The sequence below is a fragment of the Cuculus canorus genome, chromosome 4 (assembly GCF_017976375.1).
Source record: "Cuculus canorus isolate bCucCan1 chromosome 4, bCucCan1.pri, whole genome shotgun sequence".
Taxonomy (NCBI): Eukaryota; Metazoa; Chordata; class Aves; order Cuculiformes; family Cuculidae; genus Cuculus; species Cuculus canorus.
Window position 1 is genome coordinate 60,893,323 of NC_071404.1, and position 22,593 is coordinate 60,915,915.

The 22,593-nt window shown below is 37.9% G+C and overlaps 1 protein-coding gene across 11 annotated transcripts in view; it reads right to left on the bottom strand.

The window, feature by feature from the left end:
- The window catches only part of MAPK10 (mitogen-activated protein kinase 10), a 146,587-nt gene that overhangs the window by 22,469 nt on the left and 101,525 nt on the right, over nt 1-22,593 (bottom strand). For 10 of the 11 annotated variants that reach the window (XM_054065834.1, XM_054065842.1, XM_054065837.1 and 7 more), the window contains 2 exons: nt 14,094-14,276; nt 12,214-12,338 (listed from right to left, as the gene is read on the bottom strand). In XM_054065834.1, coding sequence (XP_053921809.1) covers nt 12,214-12,338; nt 14,094-14,276 — 308 coding nt within the window. Of the gene's footprint in view, nt 1-12,213; nt 12,339-14,093; nt 14,277-22,593 lie in introns of those variants that run through there. The other variant, XR_008449731.1, reaches the window with a different exon arrangement.

Here is a 22,593-nt window from a genome sequence, read left to right on the forward strand (position 1 = left end):
ATTGCGTTTTAGACATCATACTGCTATATAAACTACTCAGAGTAACTCTAATTTTGAAGGAAATCTCCCTGCCAGAATTTCTGATCCACATTCTAAATTACCAAGCTTTCTAGTATACATGTTTTCAAGTAACGTTACTTTCACCAGAAAGTTTGTTTGGCTTTTTGGGGTTTTTTTTAGCTGTATTTTTTAGTTGACAAGAATATCATAGAAGTAGTAGACCCTGGAATTTACTGAGAGAAAGTAAACTAGAATTTCCAAGAGCCTGAATACCTGCTTTCATTGGGCAACTAAGCCATTTGTTCATTGTCTTTCCTCACGTTAGCTGCCAAATACAGCAGCCAAGCAAGGCAGAGGACTCTCTCCTCCTTTCTTCTACCAAGAAGCTTCAACATCTCGGGTAGAAGTATCTAATGCAGATGGAAACAAGGTCTACCATACTTTTCTCCCTCATAAGTGTTTTCTCTAACTTTCATCTTGGGCAGTCAGCCATCATCTTCTTTTCAAAACATTCTATTATTAAATGCACATTTACCAAGCAGATTTCTGATTGTCTAAGAAGCTGGGAATTTTCTCTCAGGACTCTTATACCATCACTCCATTAAGCTATTCTCATGCTACAGATACAACTGATAAAGTAATAGTTCAGTGATATAGTATGGACCAGGAAAATTATATGATAACTAAACTGGACAAGTCCACTGAAAACATGAGAAGTTCCTGCAGAGTGATAGCTTATTGGGATTAAAGAAATATGAATTAGATTAAGTCCTGAATTGCCAAGTCTCATACCTGAGAAGGTGCTGAGAGGGAACCTGAAACATGTGCCATCAGTTAAAGCAAATGCCTGACCTCAGCAGGAATACCTGAGGTTTCACTACATCAGCAAGGTAAGACACAACCACGTAAGAAGCCTGAGTCAAAACCCGATGCAGTTGTTCTCTTATTGAGCATAATCCTCTTGGTTCATTCCAGTCAGACTGAGGCTTAAGGTAGATTCAACCAAAATCAATATAATCTCCATGGGGATTCCATGTTTCTGCTGATTGTGATATCAGGGAGTGAAGTCTACAAAAGAGTGCAGGTGAGCCTCACCATTGACCAGTAGGATGTAGTAAGTAAGCTTCACTCATCCAGCTGAGCTTGCTGGACTACTGTTCAGCCACTCAGCCAGCCCTGCAGTATGCATTTCCTACCAGGGGAAAGCAGAAAAAGCTGGTGAAGGCAAGGAAACCTTAGGGGGCTAGAAATTACAGGAGATTTACAGGGGCTGTCAGCTCTGCTACATAGCTGGCTCTTGGCATTTATAGTAGCAGTAGGGGAGGCATTTTTCTGATCTGCACTCTGAATCACAGTGACAGATCCACTGCTTCTCTGTCAGGGCAAAGGAAAGCAGGTAAACCAAGTTGGACAAGAATATCCTGCAAGTACTTTTCTTTCTAAAAGCCTCAAGGAGGAGCTTACAAAAAGCACTGACTATGGGTCTACCAAGTGTAAACAGTCTTTTTGCCCCTTCTATAGAAAAAGAGGGGTATTTCTCCCACAGCCTGAAATAAGAGGATACATTCCTTCAGTACTTCAATTCCCAAACACAAATTACAGGATCAAAAGGAACAAGTGATCGGATACAGATTCCTGTCCTCAGTTCACACAACCTCTTTGGCTTATGTCTCCTCTAATTTATTTCAGCTATACCTTAAACAGGCATAATTGGCTAATAGCTAACAAGAGAAGCAGCAGTATTTCCTAGATTAATGCGTTTTGGAAATGAAAACATTCTCCAGGGTGAGAGCCCGGAAAAATCTCTCTTGTGAACTAATTCCTATTCTGCTATGAAGACAATCAAAGGAGAGCAACCAGACTCTGTACTTCACACAATACAGGATGGCAGAAGTTGCACCTGCACAGCACTCTACTGCTGTACTAGTGTTTATATTGTGCGCCTTTGTTTGTGAGCTAAGAGAACCACAGCTACGAACCATAGCTTTCCGTAGGAACAGAGCAAAAGGTAACAAATATTTAGTGTGATAATTACATAAATAAGTCCCTCCTCTTCACATAGGCAGGATCCATATCCTCTAAAGGCTATGCAGAACATAGGTGAATGGAGCTCCACTGAGGGACCAGGCCAGGCCAGTGGTCTCGCACTGAGAGAAATGAATCTTTCCAATTTAATTTCCCTGATGTAAGGAAATGAGCCCTTATGACATATTTTCATTGATTCAAGACACAGAGCTGAGCTGAGAAAACCACAACAGTTTCAAGAATGTACTTATTTTCCCACAATCCTCATTAATCTTAATGATAGCCACAAAGCTGAATATATTGATATCAACCTAGATAATCGTCTCCAGGCTCTCTGCCCATTTTCTGCTAACTTATTTATTTGTTTATTTGTTTGTTTTAACCAATTTCTAAAGTTAGAGACATAAAGAGAGGTTTTTAAAACAAGTATTGTCACAGTAATGGAGCAGACAGAGCAGCTGCCACATCTGTGTCATCCAGAGCACTTGATTTCAGCGGTGGTGCAAAGGATGGCCCAAAAATGACTTTGCTGCCTGACACAAGTGCCTCAGAAAATGACTGAGTTCATCGTTATTAATTTTCTATGTGAATGTGTGGCATTCTGTCACATTAAAAAGGTAAACATTTTGACCTGCAGCTAAGAAAACAGAAACTTTCCCATCAGAGTCAACCTGCCTGTTGTTGTTCAAGACTTTTACATCTATGAATCAATTCGCCTGTCAGCAAGTTCCATCGAACAGTCACAAATTTGACTCAGATCAACCAGGTCTGTCAGCATCCAAGGAGGACTCCCACTGAATAGTTTCTCAAGGTTGATAGGACCAGTGTTGGTCTGTCAGAGCCCATTATGCACTGATCGCATTCACAAAGTTGTAAAACAATTAATACAATAGTTGTAAAACAATTTAATGAAGTTTAACAAGTTTAATAACAAGTTTAGGATTGCTGATGAATCCACTTTGCAAAACCAAGCTAGATCTAAAAATGAAGACTATAGTTTCCCGGGTAACATCTGATGTGCTTGGAGGCACAAATCTTACCAAAGAGGCATCTCTGCTTGGGGAGGAGGGAGAGATTCAAGCCTGTTGACCTGTCCTGTAGTTGGAGTTCCTGTCCTCAAAACAGAGCATTCTAAATGCCAGATTTATACACTTGGTGATTCTTAGCATGGTGAGACCAAGTCAATTGTCAAGTGCCAACTGGTCCTTAGCAAGGTTTGTCATGTTACCACCACTGGAACCCAGCAGCTCACGATGCTTCTCCGTATGGGGAGTTCAGTACAAAGATATGATGCAGGGGTGTGTGGTAGTGGGAAGGGGAGTGTATTATCTGATTTTACTGCAGCAGCATATGGCTGTGAAACTTCCAGATATCACTGATTAGATTAAGTGTTAGACCACAATCTCCCCCATGTGTTTTGCAAGATAAGTAGGTTTCCTAGCCCTGCTAGTCCCCTGCTTCTGGCACTGACAAGTCTGAATAAATCCAGCATTCCACATTCTTATAAGTCCTTCATCCCAGCTAAAAGTGAACATGGTTTTGTTTGTACTGGTTTCGGAAAAGGTACAGTTAAACTAGCATTAAATCAAAGCAGAGTGTGGTTCAGGCCTATGGGTGGCAGCATCTATCATAAGTTTAAGGTAGCCATTTTCTCCCCAAATTAGATTGATTTGTAGGCAACTGTGTTGGCAATAATAACAAAGAACAGAATCTATTTTTGGATGCAGAAGTGAAGGAATCAATTGTATTTTTCATGTAGATATGAAAAATAATACCTTGTTTCAGTGGTTCTTGGCTTTTAGGTCTTAGAAATGGATTTTAAAATATTTTAGAATTAAATTTAACATTTATTGTATATAATAAAATTACAAATCTCCCTCCCCCTCAAAAAATATCCACAGATACCTTTTTCTAAAAAAATGTAAACCAAAGTCCAAAATCCCACAAAAGATTTTTTTTCATGCGGTCCGATAAACAACAGGAGACTACAGGATTTGTTAAATATCTTTCTAATAGCAAGGGACAAAAAGCTTTTCACTAGAGCAAAAAAAGCAAAACATGTTGAGGCTGATGTATTCTCACTTTCCCAAAGCAAGGTGGATTGGTTTTGTATGCCACTGCCAGAAAGCAAAGGGAATGGACTGGAGCTCACACTTGAATAAATCCTACCATCTCTGCCCCTGCCTCTGCAGAGGTAGTGCCAGCACAGTGAAGACCTTGGGATAATCTGTTTTTAGAAAGCTTGGCAGGAACAAGGCTTGATTCTGCATCTGTTCCCAGAACTGCGGCCATAGTTGTGCAGTGGTGTACAAGGCAGTGGTAGAATTAGCAATATACATATAGCAGAGGCACTGGAGGCTGTAAAAATTAATGGCATGAGGTTAAATATTTTTTTTTAATGGCTTAGATCTTCATAACAGGTGAATATAAAAATTCCTTTGCGTTCTGCTACAACCTAGATTGTATTACTGATCCTATTTATAGATTTATTTTTGCAGTGCAAGCCAGAGTACCCCATTAGCTGTTACTAGAGGCCTGAAGTCTCTTTAACTAGAGAGGAAAGCTTCAAGAGCCTTGCACTTTACCCTGTATTGCCTAGGGATTCCACAGTGGGCTGGCCAGGATCTCAACTATGGATATGGAAGAAGAGATGTCTCTGTGCCCAATTGTTCCTTGGACTATTTGCAGAGCCTTTTGGAAAACTCCACGCATACTATGCATTGAAGAAGCTGTGGTCTGTGTTGTTTTTGAACAGCTGGACTGCAAGGATACCAGATAGCAGGAATCAAGATTACTTGGCTACACACAGATGACTGAACAGCTTACAGATACATACAACAGCAAGCTGGAAAAAACTTCAGTTTGGTTTGGGACAGAAAAGAAGAAAATAAATGCTTCTTTCTTCTTTATCTGCTGCTTCTTGCTGACATTAACAAAGATTGCTGCAGAAGCTGTCTTCTGCATAATTAATCAGCTATAAATGGATAGATATCACTGACTAGATGAAATAACTGTGCTTGTGTACAAAGCGGAGCTGCAAAGTTCTTTTGTGAGTTAACAGATGTGCACCATCAACCTCTAAGCAGAGAACCAAGCCCTGTAATTGATTGCTAAAAGAAACCCGTGGCAGATTACCAAAATGTTTAGATGTACCTACATACAAAGGGCTGAGCAAGAGAAAAGAATACCAGATAAGGCGCAGAATCTGATAGCCTCGATCTTGCTGTGAAGTGTCAAATGTAGTGAAGGTGATACTTTATTTGAAGTATTGTTTGCTAAGGTCACAGAGCTCTCCAGAAGCACTTCTCTATCATCGTGGATGCTCAGCACTCATGAGTGAAGTAAGATTTGAGTGTTGTTTTATTTTTTTCATGTGACAAACCATAAAACTTGAAAGTCATGTGCATTTGAACAGATTGTGTTTAACAGGTCATCATAGGTAGTTTATACAGTGCTAAGACAACCCGGCAGCAGTCTCTGTCCTGGAGAGGACCTTGGACTGTGAACCACAAACCAAGCTCTCTTCATGAGCATTGTAGGAAACAGCATAACACTAATAGGAGGTATCACACAGGTTGGCGTGCACAGAAAAATGAATGATAATTCACTATTCAACCCCTTGTGGGTAGTCCTAGATACAGAGATATGCCAGTGAAATAGAAATCCTATGAAAAGAAAGCCAATAATGAAAGCAGAGTGACTTATGGTGAGTAAAACCCCTAAAATCTATGGCTGTTATAATATTCTGTCAACATAGAGAATTGCTTAAAAGGAATATTTTTAACATCAGATCTGTCCATTTGCTAAGAAGTCTCTCTTCTAATGCATGACATGTCCTATAATGTGCAACAACTACAGGTACTGTAAAATCTAAGATAAACTTTGAAACCAGTTAACACAAAACATCAGATAATAATCTATAGCAAATGGTGCTACTAGATTTGTTCCCATGGAATGGAACAATATTGTTCCCAATTTAGAATAAATATGAAATGACATGGATAACAGTTGTCCTTAAAGAGCAAAAATTCTTCTAAGGTAACATCTACCAGAAATGTTCAAGCAAATATTTTTGGCCAAAATGTACTCAGTTAATTTTTTAAGCCATGACATAATAACCAGAAAATTAAGGGAAGGAACAGAAAGCAGACATGGTCTTGCATAAGAATGTGATTTTGTTACTGATAAGTAGGTGTATATCCCATTCAAAATTATTTCTAAATTTCCCCTTTGAACTCTGGTTTCCTACATATAAATTGGGTGTTAAGTTGGATAAGAGACTTCAACAGTTCCTAAAATACTGGAAATTCCATACAATCATGAACACACATTATTCACATATTTTCACATTTTTAAAAAATAGGTATTTTAGTTATAATTGGTTAAATATAGAAAATATCTTAACTGTGAGTGACACTATTCAAATTAATTTCAGAGGAATGATCTATACTCTAGAGAATCTAACACTAACTTTTTTTTCAGATATTCTGTGGCAAGCTGCGTGGGCTCAAAAGAAGCTGGCTAACTAGGTTAGCATATTAGACATAACAATTTCCTCTAAATATATTTACTCCACAGGTAAGCTTAAAATCTGTGCAGTGCCTGTTTCTAAGTGTAAATATGGTGTCTTTTTCAGAGCTATAGAGGGCTTTGGATGTGGTTTGGTTTTATGCAGAAGTCTGGGGGAAAATCACAGCATTGTTCATGTAACCTCCTGCTGTTAGAGAATAGCAAGTACCACATCTAACAACATATCATCTTCCTCTCTGTAACAGGGAATCACATGGCATTTGAGGCTGGCCAGAAGAGTTTAACAATGTTACACATTAGGGGAAGAAAGGTATTGCATTCCTACGACTTCCCATTTACGTTACAGTCTTTGACCATTGCCCATTAGAATGAGATATAATAGTTTTTTTGCCGCCATGCAGTGTGTAAAAGAGCCGTAAACAGTGAAAGACCATAAGCTTTTAATAGACTTATAAAAACAGAGTGTAACCGTCTCACTGACTGCTTTTTTTAATGGATAGGGCTATTTGATCTCTTCCCCTGTAAATCTGAGCAGATGTAGAGGTTTGTTACCTCCAAACAAAACTTTGACTGACACCAAGTTCTCTACTTATTCCCTGAAATGTTTTCAGTGCTTTTCATGGTCTAGTCCAGCACACAGTGACACTTCATTATATCGCAACAGCTCACTTCCAAAATTCCTGTCACATGAAATGCTTTCAGTTGCCCGTCCTCCAAGGCTTCTGAACCAAATGAATACTGTACAACAGATGCCTAGCTGCTTTTGATGAAATCATTTATTGAGGAGGAGAGATCTAATGAGGCAGCTAAGTTAATCAAATGCCCCCTCCAACTCTGGCTGAAAACTCCATCTTGTTTGATACTTCTGTATCCTAATTTCTGTGTAATCCCTAACATACAGGGTTATTGATAGTGGAAGGAATCCTGCCTCACATTAGACACTGTGGGAGGAAGACTCAGCTCCGCCCCCCCCCCCCCCCCCGCAAACAACCCACACCCCTACCAAATCTTTAGTCACACAATGAAAGTCCTCATTCTACAGAAAAGTGCATATCAAATGTTAGAAAACACAATGCAGTGAATGTGGGCAGATGCAACACAAGCGTCTAAAAGCTTCTCCATCGCTCATTTTTCTATCTCTCTCTTGTCAGGTTTGCTTTCTTGTCAGATTTCCTAGCCTGCAGATATGCAGGACAGTCTGTGAAAAAGCAAGGTTGCTTCATACTGCCTTGTCATGCTGAAAATCCTAAAGAAGAATTCATTAAGGTGCCAGCTCATTCTCTGCAAACTTTCCCCAATGGCAGAATATTCGTGTAGTCTGTCCTTTCTCCCACTCCCCCCTCCACTCCATCCTTGCCTGCCCACTCTGCACTCAGCTTAGGCTCTTGTGGTACTCTGCGGCACCTGGCCTGTGAAACAGACTCAAATCTCTGAAGCTGTGAGCTAGTGAAGTGCTCATCTATGAAGAGACAAGACCACTTTGTAAGGCAAATCAAAAACTATGGTTAGTATCTGTTGTCTGCGATATAGAAAGACAGAATGTAAAATCTGGCTTATGGCTTTTCTTCTTTCTTCACCAGGAATCAACAGAGCTACTACTTGAAATTTAAGAGATGGATACAATGTACTTCCTTGTGTAAAGAAAGAGAGGAAAAGATGAACAACACTGCAACTGTAAAAATAAAAATAATCATAGGCTCCAAAACAGCATGTTTGTAAGGTGCAGGAGCAAGCAATTGTAAACTAGTACCATTCATGATTACCACAAATAGAATCCACAAAATGAGGATGCAATAAAAGAGTCCAAGTCTGATGCTGACTGTGGCTTTTCCAGTGAAATGCAAAACATACAAAAAAAATGCCCACTTAAAACTTGTTTCAAGATTAACATCTTGGGGTAAAGATACCGGGGACAAACGCTTCAAGAATAGCCAACATAGTAAAAATAGAACTAATGAATTCAATATGAAATAAGGAAAGAGAACAGAAAACAAGAGTAAAACTGAATACTCAGAGAGTACAAATGCAAAATCCATTAACTGGTTCATCAGCTAACTGAAACAGCAAAACATTGGAATAGCCCAGACTCTTGATAAACAAAATATGAGAAGATAAAAGACAGAGAACAGTTGAACAAAGGTTGCAAAGGACATTAGTCTGAATAACTACTGTGCTCAGTATTGGCTCAATTGCTTTGCATTGCTTTACTCTTACGTAAGTTCGTAAGACTGTCATGGAAGGAGAAAACATCACCACCTCTTCCCTGGGCTGAATTTTCCTGACACAGGGAACAGAAACAATTTCATGCAACTTATTACACACTGAGAACAAAAACTTTGTAATAGCAGGCTTGCCTTAGGCTGATATATATTTGTATAACCTTCAGCCAACCCATTCCGATCGTGAACACATACCCTAAATCTGCATATGAAGAATCATAAGAAAAAATGAGACTAAATGATTTAAAAAAATATTTAGACTGTATTCTTTTATTTGCTTTTGTCCTTCATTTTTGAGAGCTGTCTCCCAAACACAGCTAAGACAGGTTGGCACCAAAAGATGAGACCTTACTGGGACAAACCCTTAACTGCATACAGTGAAAGAGTTAATGATCAGTACACATTTCTCTGCCTTTTCCATGAGATATTTTTATAAGCTAAACAAAATATGGCATAGGTTGTGCACAAAAAGGACCTAGAATATTAGTGTGAGTATTTCAACACACTTCAACAGTGCTTTAATCTAGAATTATCTTCTGGCTTACATCTAGAAACAGGTTCAGCTGCAGAACTGAGGTCCAGTGGCAGATGTAAATTCCATTTTCTCGTTCCAAAATTCAGTAGGCTGGATCCAGAGATCCACTAGAAAAGTCACAAATGAAATGTGCTGGTGCAGTTGTTTCATAGCCCACACTAATACAACAGCTTACCAAGTCAGAGAAAGATGACTTCTTCCATTCAAATTGGAATGGAAATCTTAAGTCACACGCAGCCTGGAAGAATCACAACACAATCTGTTCTACATACCAATGTCCTTGAAGTGTTTTTTCTCAAAGACTAACATCCAGAAAAACATTTTTAGGTTTTCACATGTAATTCAAATACTACTTCTCTGTGCAATTGTACCACATTGTAACTTCTGCAGTTTAGTTCAGTGTAGACAATTTAATGGAGTCACATTATTAAATGAATCAGCAAAAGTACCTACCTCTCAAAGAGTTCATTTGTTGGATGGTTTTAGATAAGTATCAACTCCCACCCCTGCTACAAATTTGGCAAGATCTTATTAAAATACATAAAATGACAGTCATCTCCCCATTACCAATGACATGCTTAATGCATGCTGTTAGGAAATGTTTACAGAATTCGATCCTAACTCTTCTGCAACTCCAACAAGGTAGATATTTCAATGAAGTATTTATTTGAGAGAAACATGAAGTCTTTTGTGATAGTAATTCAATTCTTTATCCAGTACCCTTAAGAGTACAAGATTTCAACAACAAATAACACAGAAGTATAAAAGAACAAAGGAATTAGCACAACGCAGAACCTGGGGCTTATGGCTTAATAAACTACTGCACAGAACTAGAATCCTTTCAGACATCGGATGTCAGCATAGTCTTACAAGATACTCCAAAGTATTTTTAATGTTACACTAGGTTCCTCTGGTCCATGTTTGAGGTCACAGAGAGTTGGACACAGCCTGTTGTGCACACACCTACACAGCTTTTTTCCAAAAGTAAAGAAGTTACTTCATGCTTGAAACACTAAATCACTCGTATTACCAACAAACAACTTTATCACATATGGGCGCTTTGCTGTCTTGTAAAGAACTAATAGGTCATCAGACTTCAAGCATTCAGTCAGAAGTGTCAAGTTGTAACACAGATACAGAAGTAAAACTTTTTCTCCAGTGTAGCCACAACTACTCCTTATAGAGGCACTACCAGTTAGTAGCAGCCCCAGAACATTAGGATACTCTTTTGAGAAAAACAGAAAGCCACCAATCTCTGACAATGCTGCTTAAGAAACTTATTCCATCATCAAGATAATGCCAATGAAGAACACTGATAGACTGCACTTCAACAGCTGAATTAAGAGGCAACGAAAATCCTTCTAAGTTTCCTACAGAAAATAATAAGCAAATGATTCACAGATAGCCACTGCGTATCAGCATGAACAGTTGGAAATTTAGAATTTAATGAACTGTTAATCGTTAAAAGAAAGTTGACCAGCTTAATTTTTCTTCTGAAAAGGAGATTGGAAGAGTAATGAGTGTTAAGTGACGCTAGGCTCTTTCTAGAATTCCTAGTGCTCTGGCAAAATGCAATGAATATTTATTAACCTCATGTTCTTCTGTTTAGGTTACACTTGTAAAGACTGACTTCATTACGTTGAAATATCTACTGTACCAAATTCTCTTCCTGTTCTGCATCAGAAGTGGCTCTCCATGGTTAAATTCATAGACAAAGCACATCTAAAGAGGCATCCAGATCCGAGTTCTGATATTACAGTTGTTCCATAAAACAGAGTTAAGAAGTGCAAGGACAATTCTGACAATGGAATAAGATCCTCAAGGTGAATGTGAAACTAAAGTGTACTTGCTAGGGAGTAAAATATTGCAGGGAATAAAATGTTTACACTTCAGACTAATAAACTTTTTTCTTGATGAAAACTAAACAGGACACAGAAACTAAAGGATCCCTACATACCAGAACTATCCCTTATAAAGCACTCCTAAGTAACGCACTCTACAAAAATTCTACATGCGTGAAGTCTGATGGGGTTTTATGCATTCCCTTTGCTTTTGAAGTTTTTTTGCACTTTGAAGAACACACTCTGAATTGCAGCATATTGCTAAGCACCAGCAATTTAATTTTGCAAGATTCAAGGTCTTAGTTTCCTATTGTGGCTAAGTAAGACTTCTAAACATGTTGAAATAGTGAGCTCTGTTTTCATACATTTAATTCACAATATTACAGAGAACATTGCCAAATTTATACGCACACCTATTATACCATGTCACTGAAGTACCTACAGATTGCACTTAGGCTGTTAACATCAGCTTCATCAAGGTATACAAAGAGGTGTCCAGAGCATGACAGAAAAACTCCATTTCTGTTTGAACACAGCACACATGATAGTGAATATTGAACCATGACCCAGGAGAACACATGAGCCCCTGCTTCGTTTTAAGGAATATTTTATGTCCTGCTATGATTTTCCTAAATCCAAGCTTCAGAATTTTGTGTTGCTTTGTGTAAATCTCCTCCTCTCCACGGATATCCTTGAACACTAACATTGATTGCCATTTTCCCCCAAGGAAAGGTTTAAAGAGAAAGGTAGTATCTTTTGCCAGACTGACTTATATAGCTTGAAAAACCAAGTGAACTACCAGGTTTGAAATCCTCTCTTCATGTCATCTAGAAAGCACACAGTGGCTTCATACACTTGAAGTGTTTTTACTTCTCCCACTAATTGTCAAAGAGAAATATCCTGTCTCTACAGATCTCATTTCACATAAATCCAAAGACCACCGCAGTCAAAATGATATTGTTTCTTTATAGCATGTTCATTATCGATTTGCTGTAAAGCAGCAGCGATCTATGCATTGCATCTGTGTTTAGTAGTCTGAAGTAAGGAATCATGCCTCACTTACCGCCTCCACTTCTGCTGGGTCATACCAGACATTAATATATGGATGCTGCAAGGCTTCATCTACCGATATTCGCTTGGCTGGATCAATGACTAGCATCTTTGATAAGAGGTCCCTGGCTTGGCTGGCTAGAACAACAAAGTCAGATAAACACGGAATTAGTATACAACAGTCACTACCTCCAGAGGAGGGTTAATTGCGTTAGGAAAGCAACAATGACACAACCCTTTTAGAGATTATTTGTACGTATGTCTGCCCCTTGCCTTGTTATAACAAGAGTTCTTCAGTAATCGTTTTAGGTGGGATACATTAGGAAGGTTCCAACATCAAGGCTGCTACCATGAGTCCCCTAACAGCTTCAGTGATGTTTTACATGTTGTATGCAGATTCCGTGTACAGGACTGAATAATGTACCCAAGAAAATTTGCTTGAGTATATGTATTATTGCCCAGCTCAGAAAACAAAAGCTTGCATGATGAAGTCTGGAATGATGACACCGCTAAATCAAAGCTTGAACTTTACAGGTACTCTTATGGTGGTTCCAAACATCTCTGTATGTTTTAAAGTTTTTCACCTAGCCTGCTGGGATGCATGCAATATTTCAGAGAGGCATAGATATCAGTATTATCTTAGAGCATCCCATTAGATGCAATACTGTCAAATCTGTAACCTGTGATCAACGTATAATGGTACAGAAGTGTCTTGGAACTGTGCCAGACTTATTTGTCCCACATAACAAAGTTTAAATAAGTGGGACTCATTCTCCTCCACTACAAAATTGCATGATTTTATATATGCATTGAATTTTATGTTGCAACATTGATTTTTTTTTTGACCTGATAACATAGCCCATTGTGCATATCAGGCTGGAACAAATTGTTTTTACTGTTTAGAGTTTGTAACCAATATAATATAATCTAAACTCATGTAAAAAAATTATAACAACATGTCTTTCTAGTATTAATATCAATGTAAATATTCTAAGCTCTTTCATGCTCAAAATTATTTCCTATGTCAATGAAAAACAAAATGAAAGGAAAAAGAATGTAAAGAGATGCAAGTGCAAAAATATCACTAAGCATCCTAACAGACATTGTGGGTAAAAGTAATATCTAATTAAAACATTACCTTCTGATGAAATATTTAAGCAGGGCATTTGACAATACAATGATGCACCAGCAGATTTTTTTTTTAATGAACTCTTGTTCTGTGACTGTATTTTAAAAACTGTCATTCAGTATGCTCAGGTGCATGTGCTTCCTGTATCCAAAAGATAACTGCACTGTTTTACAGTCATTTGTATTCATTAGCTCCAAATTCAAGGAGATTCTGACATTCAATTTTATTGTAGTATGAGTACTTATCCAAAAGCATCTACTCTGACCTTTCACTTTGCTCCCAGAGCTGAAAAGGTAGCCTTGCTACGAAACAGTTGATAATTGGAAGAGTATTCTGTGTAGTGTAATAGTAAGCAAATTGCAAGTGACTGAAAAGCATTACAGGCCACCACAGTAAATGACTCCAAGTACACAAGTGGTGCAGAACTAATACATGTTACTAGTTTGCAGGAGTTCAAGAACTGTGAGTTAAAGAATGAGAATAAAGGAACACCTTAGTTCCTTGTGGTACAGAAACAGTGTAAAGAACACCATGGGGATATACTCAACACATCAGTCATAATATGCATTCACTTGGCTGCCCAAGCACCAGAGTCTCCAAAAATAATTTTCAAAAGCTGCCTCTCAGATGAACAAATCCCATTTGCCTCTGCAATTAACTGCAGTAAAAGGGAGTGCAACAAAAGGAATGAAAAATTGAACACCCCTCCCCTTCACTGCATTGTAGTTGTTAACATGTGAACTGTGTCCCTTTGTAGGCCATACCTTTGAGTTTGTTGTGTTCCGAGTCAGCTGGGAAGAGAGAGTCTGGAAAAAGTTTGGGGAAAGTGAGGCCAGCATACTTGGGTCTGTTCTCCACGTAGTTCCGTACCGTTGGCTGCAGCTTCTTCATGAATTCTGGACAGGGTGTTCCCAGCTGCTCAATAACTTTATTCCACTGATCAATATCTGAACATTAGTAGTTAAGGAAAAAAAAATGCAAACTCCAGTGCAGTCTTCTGACATTTCTGTTTGAATGGTCTCTGGGTATTCTCAAAGATGTTTAGTTCCCTTCATAACATCTTGAGGATTACTATCTGCTTTTCATCGTTATGCCTCCTGGTCTTACAGCCTGTGAAGGGCAAAAGTCTCTCTCACACATGTACTTACTTGAAAGCATCATCAAATCCTAAAACCACCACCACCACCATGGCAAAATACACAACTTCCTCTCTTTGGGTCAACACTTGTTACCAATTTTATTTTTATCTTATAGTGCAATGACTTGCACGCCTTTTTTACATGCAGGTAATTACCCTTATGTCATCTTGTCTACACAGCAGGGAAGAATGACACATTCACCAGCCCTTTCTATTCAGTCAATAGGAGGTGACCCAACTGGGTCAATGGAGTTCTGTATGGGAGAGAAGTCACATTCAACTCATCTGCTTTGTGATTGTATGTTTACTCTCTCACATAACTTTATTGGTGCCAATTTTGCTCAAACCACCCAACTAGCAACTCCACAAAAGCAATTTGTTTGATTTTATAAGAATGCACAAGGTCTCATTTCCTACAGTAAGCTGATGTGATGTCTACATTGTTAAACTGTTACTAATAAGAAGCAGGCTCTCATACTTAAAAAGAAATTGTATTAGTCAATTTGTACTGAGCTTTTTTTTGTTTTGGTGTTGATTTTTTTTTTAGTTTTCTTGAGATAACAATTAGGCATCTGATAGGTGTTATGTAGCTCTTCCAGCCATGTTCAGAACAAGCCTTATTGTGACAAAACCAAATCAAATTACTAAGCAAATTATCTATAAAATCAGTACCTTCCCTACATCAATGGTCTAATTCACAGGGCTAAGCATTCCATGTCAATATTTAAAAAAAAAACGACTACATGCAGCCACGTGTACACTGATGCCAAGATATACGATGAAGGGAGTTTCATTAAGAACGTACTGGAAATAAAAAGCTTTTAAAAGACAAACATTCAATGCATTCCAGCACAGATAACTTATATTTTACTTATCATTCTAAGGTATTATTGTCATGGATGTTGTAAGTGTGGACAAGTTTCCCAAACACTAAAGTCAGTTCCTGACAATCTAGGAGAGAATTTAAGTTGAAAGAATAAAAATGACAAGAAAAAAAAAAGTCAAGCAACACCCAGCTCTTTGGTGCAGTAGCAATTTCAGATTTTTCAAGAGTGTTTCAGGAAATGCAAACTGTTTCACATAGCTTGAATATTCAAGACAGACTTAATTAGGGTTCAGCTGAACTGTCTTATTTAACCAAAAGTTAAAAAATTAATTTAAAAATTACAGCTTTAGAAATCAAAAGTGTTTAAAGGAATGAAAACAATTTAAATACATGCTCAAATACTGCCAAAACCCTTAAATAAAATGCTTTCATTTTTTCTTTTTATATATGTCTATACACACAGAGACAAATTGACATGATGTAGCACTCAGGACCTGTTTTTGTCTTAATAACAATAGCTGAACCATGCCAGGAAGAACACATGGAGATAGGACATTTTTCAGTCAGACGGACACAAATATTTTCCTCTAGTATTGTTTCTCCACTTCTCTAGGTCTTACTGGCACTGGATTATTTTCTGAGGTCAAATACACGAAAACATGCAAGAACGTAATAACGGTCTTGCTGAATACTGGTCTGAGTCCATTTCATTGTTATGTTTTATACAGTCACCACTCATTACATCTGTCATGCACTGGATCATGAGAGGTTGTACCCATCGTGATATGCGATTAAAGAAAAAAATTTTGAAAAAAATCTGAGATCTACTTAATGAACTAAAGAGAAGGAGCTTTCTCTAGCTGGCAGTCACAATTAACTTCAGCAATTCTGCAGAAAACAAATGTTACTATAGAACCGCCCTAACGTGAATCAAAATCTACTGTAGGTTTCATTAACCAATGAGTGATTGTGACTATAAATGTTATTTGCACACCAATTGAAAAAGTGGTACTTATGAGTTAATGATCATGTAACTTTGACAGAGATTTCCCAGGCCAAAGTAGATTAACCTGTATTTGAGTGGAAAAAAAAAAAAAAAAGATGAAAAAATTCTTCTAAGAGCAAATGTTGGACAGACCGAAAGTTGGAAAGAATTACAACCCAAAATTCTAGAAGACGATAATAGCTTTAAAGCTATTTGAATCACCTCAGCTGTCCCTTGCCCCAAAACAGCTTCCCAAATTGCTCCTGAGACAACACAACAAACCATGCTGTTGTGGCTTTCTCCTTGTTCGAGGCACATATATGTCCAAGCTTCATGATAATAGTCTCTAAGTAAGCAGAGCAACTGATGTCAACATTGAAAAGAAGTTTCATAGAACATAAAAAAAAAAAAGCTTTAGCTCACAATTCACTGTATAACATGCATACACCTAAAAATGGCAGAGAAATAGTAAAATTTCAAGGATCAGTAAAGAAAATTGGGATTTTAGACATTCCAAAGCATTCACTCACAATTGGAATTTAAAGAAAGAACAGAGGTAGGCTCTGTTATGCTCCATAATTCAGTAAATTCAAATGCATTACAGGAGTAGAACAGAGCTGCAGACCAGCTGAGCACTTCACTCTGCCCTTATTCAAAGGCATTTCCTATTTTTCTGCTTGTGAATTTTCCATGATCATGTAAGATGGCTCTATTTTGCTACCGAAGTTGCTTCTGTTAGCTAAAAAGACCATTAGGTTCTGTAAACAGAAAGAACATCAAATGATCTATAGTCCTTAACTGGTGGAAAATTTCTAATAGTAAATTTTGCAGTCAAATGCATGACTGACAGTACATTTCTCACAAATATTCTGTCTTTCAGTTTCAAAACAGCATTTCACAGATATTTATGCATAAAAAATGACACAAATTATTATTAAATACTCTTTAAATCACAGTGTGGTTGTGACATGAAGCAGTGTTTGTGAAGAAAAAATTGCTGATAAGAAATTCTGGTACACATCTAGTCTTAACCCATTTAACACTCATCTTATGCTGAAGAGGAAACAGATTTCTAATTACTCTAGCTTCTTTGCACTTAAATACATCCTTAAACATGCTGCTCTCAAGCTCTTTGGGCTAATATTCCCTGTTATGGGAATTACACAGCTCCCCAACTGTATCATGTCTGAAGAAATAATATTTTTTACAGAAATACTAAGCATTTTCTACTCAGTGCTAAAGAATTAAATGCCACAAGATCATCAGTCTCAGCAAGCTGGGTCTGCCCTTGCAGCTTTCTGACTGTTTTTGAGCTGCACAGATGGGCAGAGGAGCAAGAAGCGCGGAACCCCTGCCAGCAGCTGCTTGGCAGCAGATGAGAGCTGGGGAATGGATTTGGAGAAGAGCTGGCTCTGAGGAAAGGTGCTCAGTGGCCTAAAAGCAAGCAGTGGCATCATTCTCTGTTCACAGACTAGACACTCATGGAACAGCAGAAGAACAGCAGGGCAGTACATAAAACACTGCAAATTTAGCAACATAATATAAATACAAATGTAGAATGTGAACTCAATTACAGAACAACCCCAAATAAATCAGCACTTGGCAATGCCAATTTCTGTGAGTTATTGCGATAATAAACAGTGAAAAATGGTTTAACTATAAAGGTTTTGTGTGATTTATTTTTAGCAAGTACACAGCTGTGTAAAAGAAATCAGTTTTTGAAGTACTATATAAGGCATGTTCAATTTCTTTTTGTACTTGCTTGCTGCTTTCTTTAAATGATATCTTAAAAACGTAATGCTATTAACATAAAAACAGTTCCGACTAAAACACTGAACTATGCTAACCCTCATACTTAAATTTCTCACTCTCCATTTATAGAAAACACTAGCACAACCTGGGCCAAATCTTCAAGGGGCACAAATAGGTGCTAATGATTTCCATTAATAAGAGAATGGAAAGGCCTACTTTCACATACGCAGATGAAATGTGCTCCAGATCATATGCAAACACAGGGGAATTTTATCATTCATTTCAGTATTCATATGCTTATCTCACATTTTGGACAGAACACAAATCTGAATCTTACCAGATAAGGCTGAGAAAATATTAATGATATCATTGCCTACTTCCTTTTCTTTAATACTCTTCAGATACTACTTTTGCACATTTTAATCAAAATATTGAACCTTTTAAGTATGAATGAGGCCAAAAGTGAAGTGCTAAACTGAATTAATAAGTATGTGTATGCACACACAAAAAATATACATAAATGTACACACTCACATGCATTCAAAGAAAGTTATATAAAATTAAATAATGCCTCCTCTGTCATGTAGTACAGAGTTTAAACTTGTACACAGGTCATCCCCATTTCTCATTTGTATAATCCTACAAACAATTAAATCTCTGGAGTTAGACCAAGCATACTTGGAGCTCAGTTGCTGCTGTGCAAAAGAAAAGACTGCTTTCACAATCTGATAAATAATTGAGTATATATCAAATCTTTAATAAAGCATCAAATAAAGTAAGAATTATGGCTGCCTCAGTTCTGCATGCAGAATAGTCCCTAAGGAAAACATACATATACCTAGTGTGGTTGGATTTCTTCTGATTTAATGCAATTATCTATAAATGACTTCCTGCTGATGTAAAAAATACATTCTACTTTCATGTAACAACTACTTGTACTTAAATAAAGGATGACAGACTGAAGCCCACTACAATGGCTTCCAAGGAAATTCCCAGCTTTCTGAATCATCACATTGGTACAATGCTAAGTGATAATTTTAGTTTTGGGAAGCAGAAGTTGTCACCAGACTGAAGCCATTTCCTACTTCAATACCACTTGCAGCAAACAAGCAATGAAACAAGGATTTCTAGAAGTCATGTCCAAGTTAATGACACCTTCTTCCTAAAATGCAGAACCTCTTAGATGCCACTCTGAGGTAAATAGTGAACTTGTGCCTACCATGTTACAACCTGAACTAAAAAACCTTGTCATTTATGAAACAACCCCCCCATCAAATTAACAGAGACAAACAACAAAACTGAAAACAAATGGTGACTGGCTGCAGAAGACAGTTCTCATGAACCATATAGGATGTTGTTTTCTATCTTCTTACACTACACTTGCTGCAGTTTCCACCTAAGGCTTTTACAGAGAGTCAGTAAAGCGTTTATTGACATTTTGGATTGCAAGGATTTTGCAGTGGGACTTAGCTCTTTAGGCACAGTACAAAAGTATGTTAGCATTAGTCTAGTGAGAAGGGGCTGGAGGGGAAAGGGTTGCAAGTGCCTACTTAGGCCAAAATGGCTGCTAGGAAGGATACGATCTGTGCCCGGAAACAACACAGCACCTTTAATCATTTCTCCCATGATGCACCCTACTGACCACATGTCAACTGAAAACAAAAATGAAATGAAGGTAAACAAGAAAACAGAAACAGAACAACAAATAAATGAGAAGACTCATCCATTCATGCCATAGCACAGAGCCTGCAGCCCACACAGCAGACACAGACCTGCCTTTTGCCCTCTGCAGATGCTTTTCTGCTTAAGTGTGCAAGTTTCATAAAAACATAGCAGGTCTGCAAAAAATTGACTCCAATGGTTTTCTTTACCCCAGTGTGGATGAAAGACAACACTATCAAATACAGAAAACCAAGTGAAACCCACTGCTGGCTACTGTATCATAATACAACTTTGCAATTAAAATTTATCAATTAGTTTTATCTTTTTTATGTTTGTATTTGCATTAGTTATCTATGTTTATACTGCTTTGTATTGTAAATAAATACAAGTCTCTGTATTCAATGAGGGTATGCAAATTTCTTCTCCTTTGTCCTTTCAGTTACCAGAGATCCATGCATATTTTCACAAGCTGAACTGCCAGAAGCCACAAAAGGAACTTGGGTCATTGTGAAGACATATCCATCTCTTACTCAGGGGTATGAATAGAATTTGTTGAGATTATTCAACTCCAATAACGCTTGCCTTAGAGTCTATTGGCTCACTTCCACTGAATCTCAGTGAAGGCAGCAGTCTGTAATGGGGGTCTCGAGAATCTCATAAGATTTCTCTTTGCTGTGATAAGAAGTGGTGGCTTCTAAACAGGACAATTGAGACACAGAAGCACCAAGCTGTACCTTCTGCACTGAAATTCAGAGCAAACCAGTGGACTATTTACCTTGTACAGAGAAGAGTCATTCTGCTGGGTCAAACAAAGCTAACTTCATTTTATGCTGAAACATGAGATGAAAATCAGACTCCTTATATCCAGTATGGGATTAATGTGGCATTTTCCGCTATACCAATACCATGAAACCACATTACTTCTGCTGTCCTTGCTCTATGTTATGTAATAGAGCATGGAAGCAAGAAAAGGGACAGACTTGTATCTCAGGGCCAGAAACAATGGGGGAAAAAAGGAAAGCGTCATGCTGCTTGGTTAAATTTACTCTTATAGTTTCATATTGAGCAACAGTTTAAAGCGGATTTGGCTTTCAAGGCAAATGTCCTGTCTATGGAAATCTTTACATGCCTTGGCCTAAGGTTCCCTGTTGTTTTATTTAGTATATGAGAAGCTTCATCACTACAAAATAAATAAATAAAAAAAACCCCAAAGAAATAAATAAGTAAAAAGCCACTTGTTTGGAAGCAATAAGCAAACCTAGAGATGCAAATTATTGCTGCTTTCATTACGAGCTAAATGGCATGCAAAGTATCAGGAAAAGATAGAGCAAGCAGTTGTTTGTTTATTTGTTATTAATCCCTTTTTATTTTCAGAGGCTGCCTTCTGACAATACTCCTCTATACTGTGCTCAAGAGCGCACACACAAAAGTTGAACTAGTAACTTACTAAATTGTTAACTGTGCAAAGCAGAGATGATTATTCTTCTTTACTTCTGAGGTCTTGGGAAGAAAGCTCTTTGAAAATTTCCAAATCAGAAGAAGAAAACAGGAACATCTGAAAATAACCAATCTCTGAAGAGAAAAAACCCTGTTCTTTACTGCTCCCTTTTTCCTCTCCTGAGCCAAAAAAAAAAAAGAGTCAAATTGGAACCCAAAGTTTCAGTGCGTCTTTGAGACAAGTAGTTAGTTGGAGATAAGGAGTTTTGGCATATACAGCAGTAGCTGTCAGAAGCCCCAATTCAGGAACTGAGACTCGCAAAGCTCCATAAGGCACTGCAGTACAGAAACTTAAGCCTCAATCCTCAATTTCTTTTAGTCCAGCCTCAGTCCAGATGTAGTCTGAGTAATTTGACTCATTCAAGCATCAGACAAACAAACAAAACACAATCTCTAAAGATTTGCATTCAATTCCAAAGCACTGAAAATTTATACTTAGTTCAAGATATTCACAAAGAGTGGCCATGCTCCACCAACACATGGAACATTCCTGAGCTTTAATAAAATGCAGGCTAACCTATAGACACAGAGACCTCTGCGTGACTCTAGGTAAAACTTAAAGTTTAGAAACTATTTGCCTGAATGTTTATGATCACGTGATCACAGTGTTAAGAAATTAAACTTATAACTTCTTACAATTCTCTGAAATGAAATTGCTGAGATTTGGGTAGCCCTTGATGGGTAGTCCCCTCTCCATTAGAATACCCATGTCCTGGATTACTGAGAGTAAGGGATTTTTAATTTGTTAAAAAACTCTACAAATAAGATTATTGCACAGAACTGCTCTGAAATGCATTCTTGAGTGGGTATATGTACTTCAAAATATAATTAAGTTTTCCAAGGACACCAAATACCTCCCTGGCATATCCACTTTGCATAAATGCCCACCACAAACCATGGACAACTGTTATTCTCAACAAGAGAATTCTGTATTTCACTCATACAGCAAATCTTAACCTCTGTCCCACCTCTTGGTACTAATTCCATGCCAAACAGTTAAGAAACACCCTCTACAGTGATTGTGTCTGGGTGGTCTTGCAAAACATTTGGGGAATGAATCTGTCTTCCACAGTAAAATCCTCCACCCAAAATTTCCCTAGAGGCTTGAATAGAGTTTAGGAAGGCTGAACAGAAGTTGCTTTATTGCCACAGATGCATATCCTCTGCCTCCAAACCTTCCTGTGTCCTGGGGAAGCAGTCTGGCCTAGCTGCTGACATGGCTGCTCACAGGGAAGATGACTGTAAGAGGTGGTGAGAAGAGAAGGGAGAGCAGGGGCGGTAGAACATTGATAGGACATCTATTCCTTTTTGTGCTTTAGTCTCACATACTTCCTGACCCAAGTTAGTACCTGCTCATCCTTTCAAGTTTCAGTATCCTTTCAGTAAAGTTGCAAATGCATCATG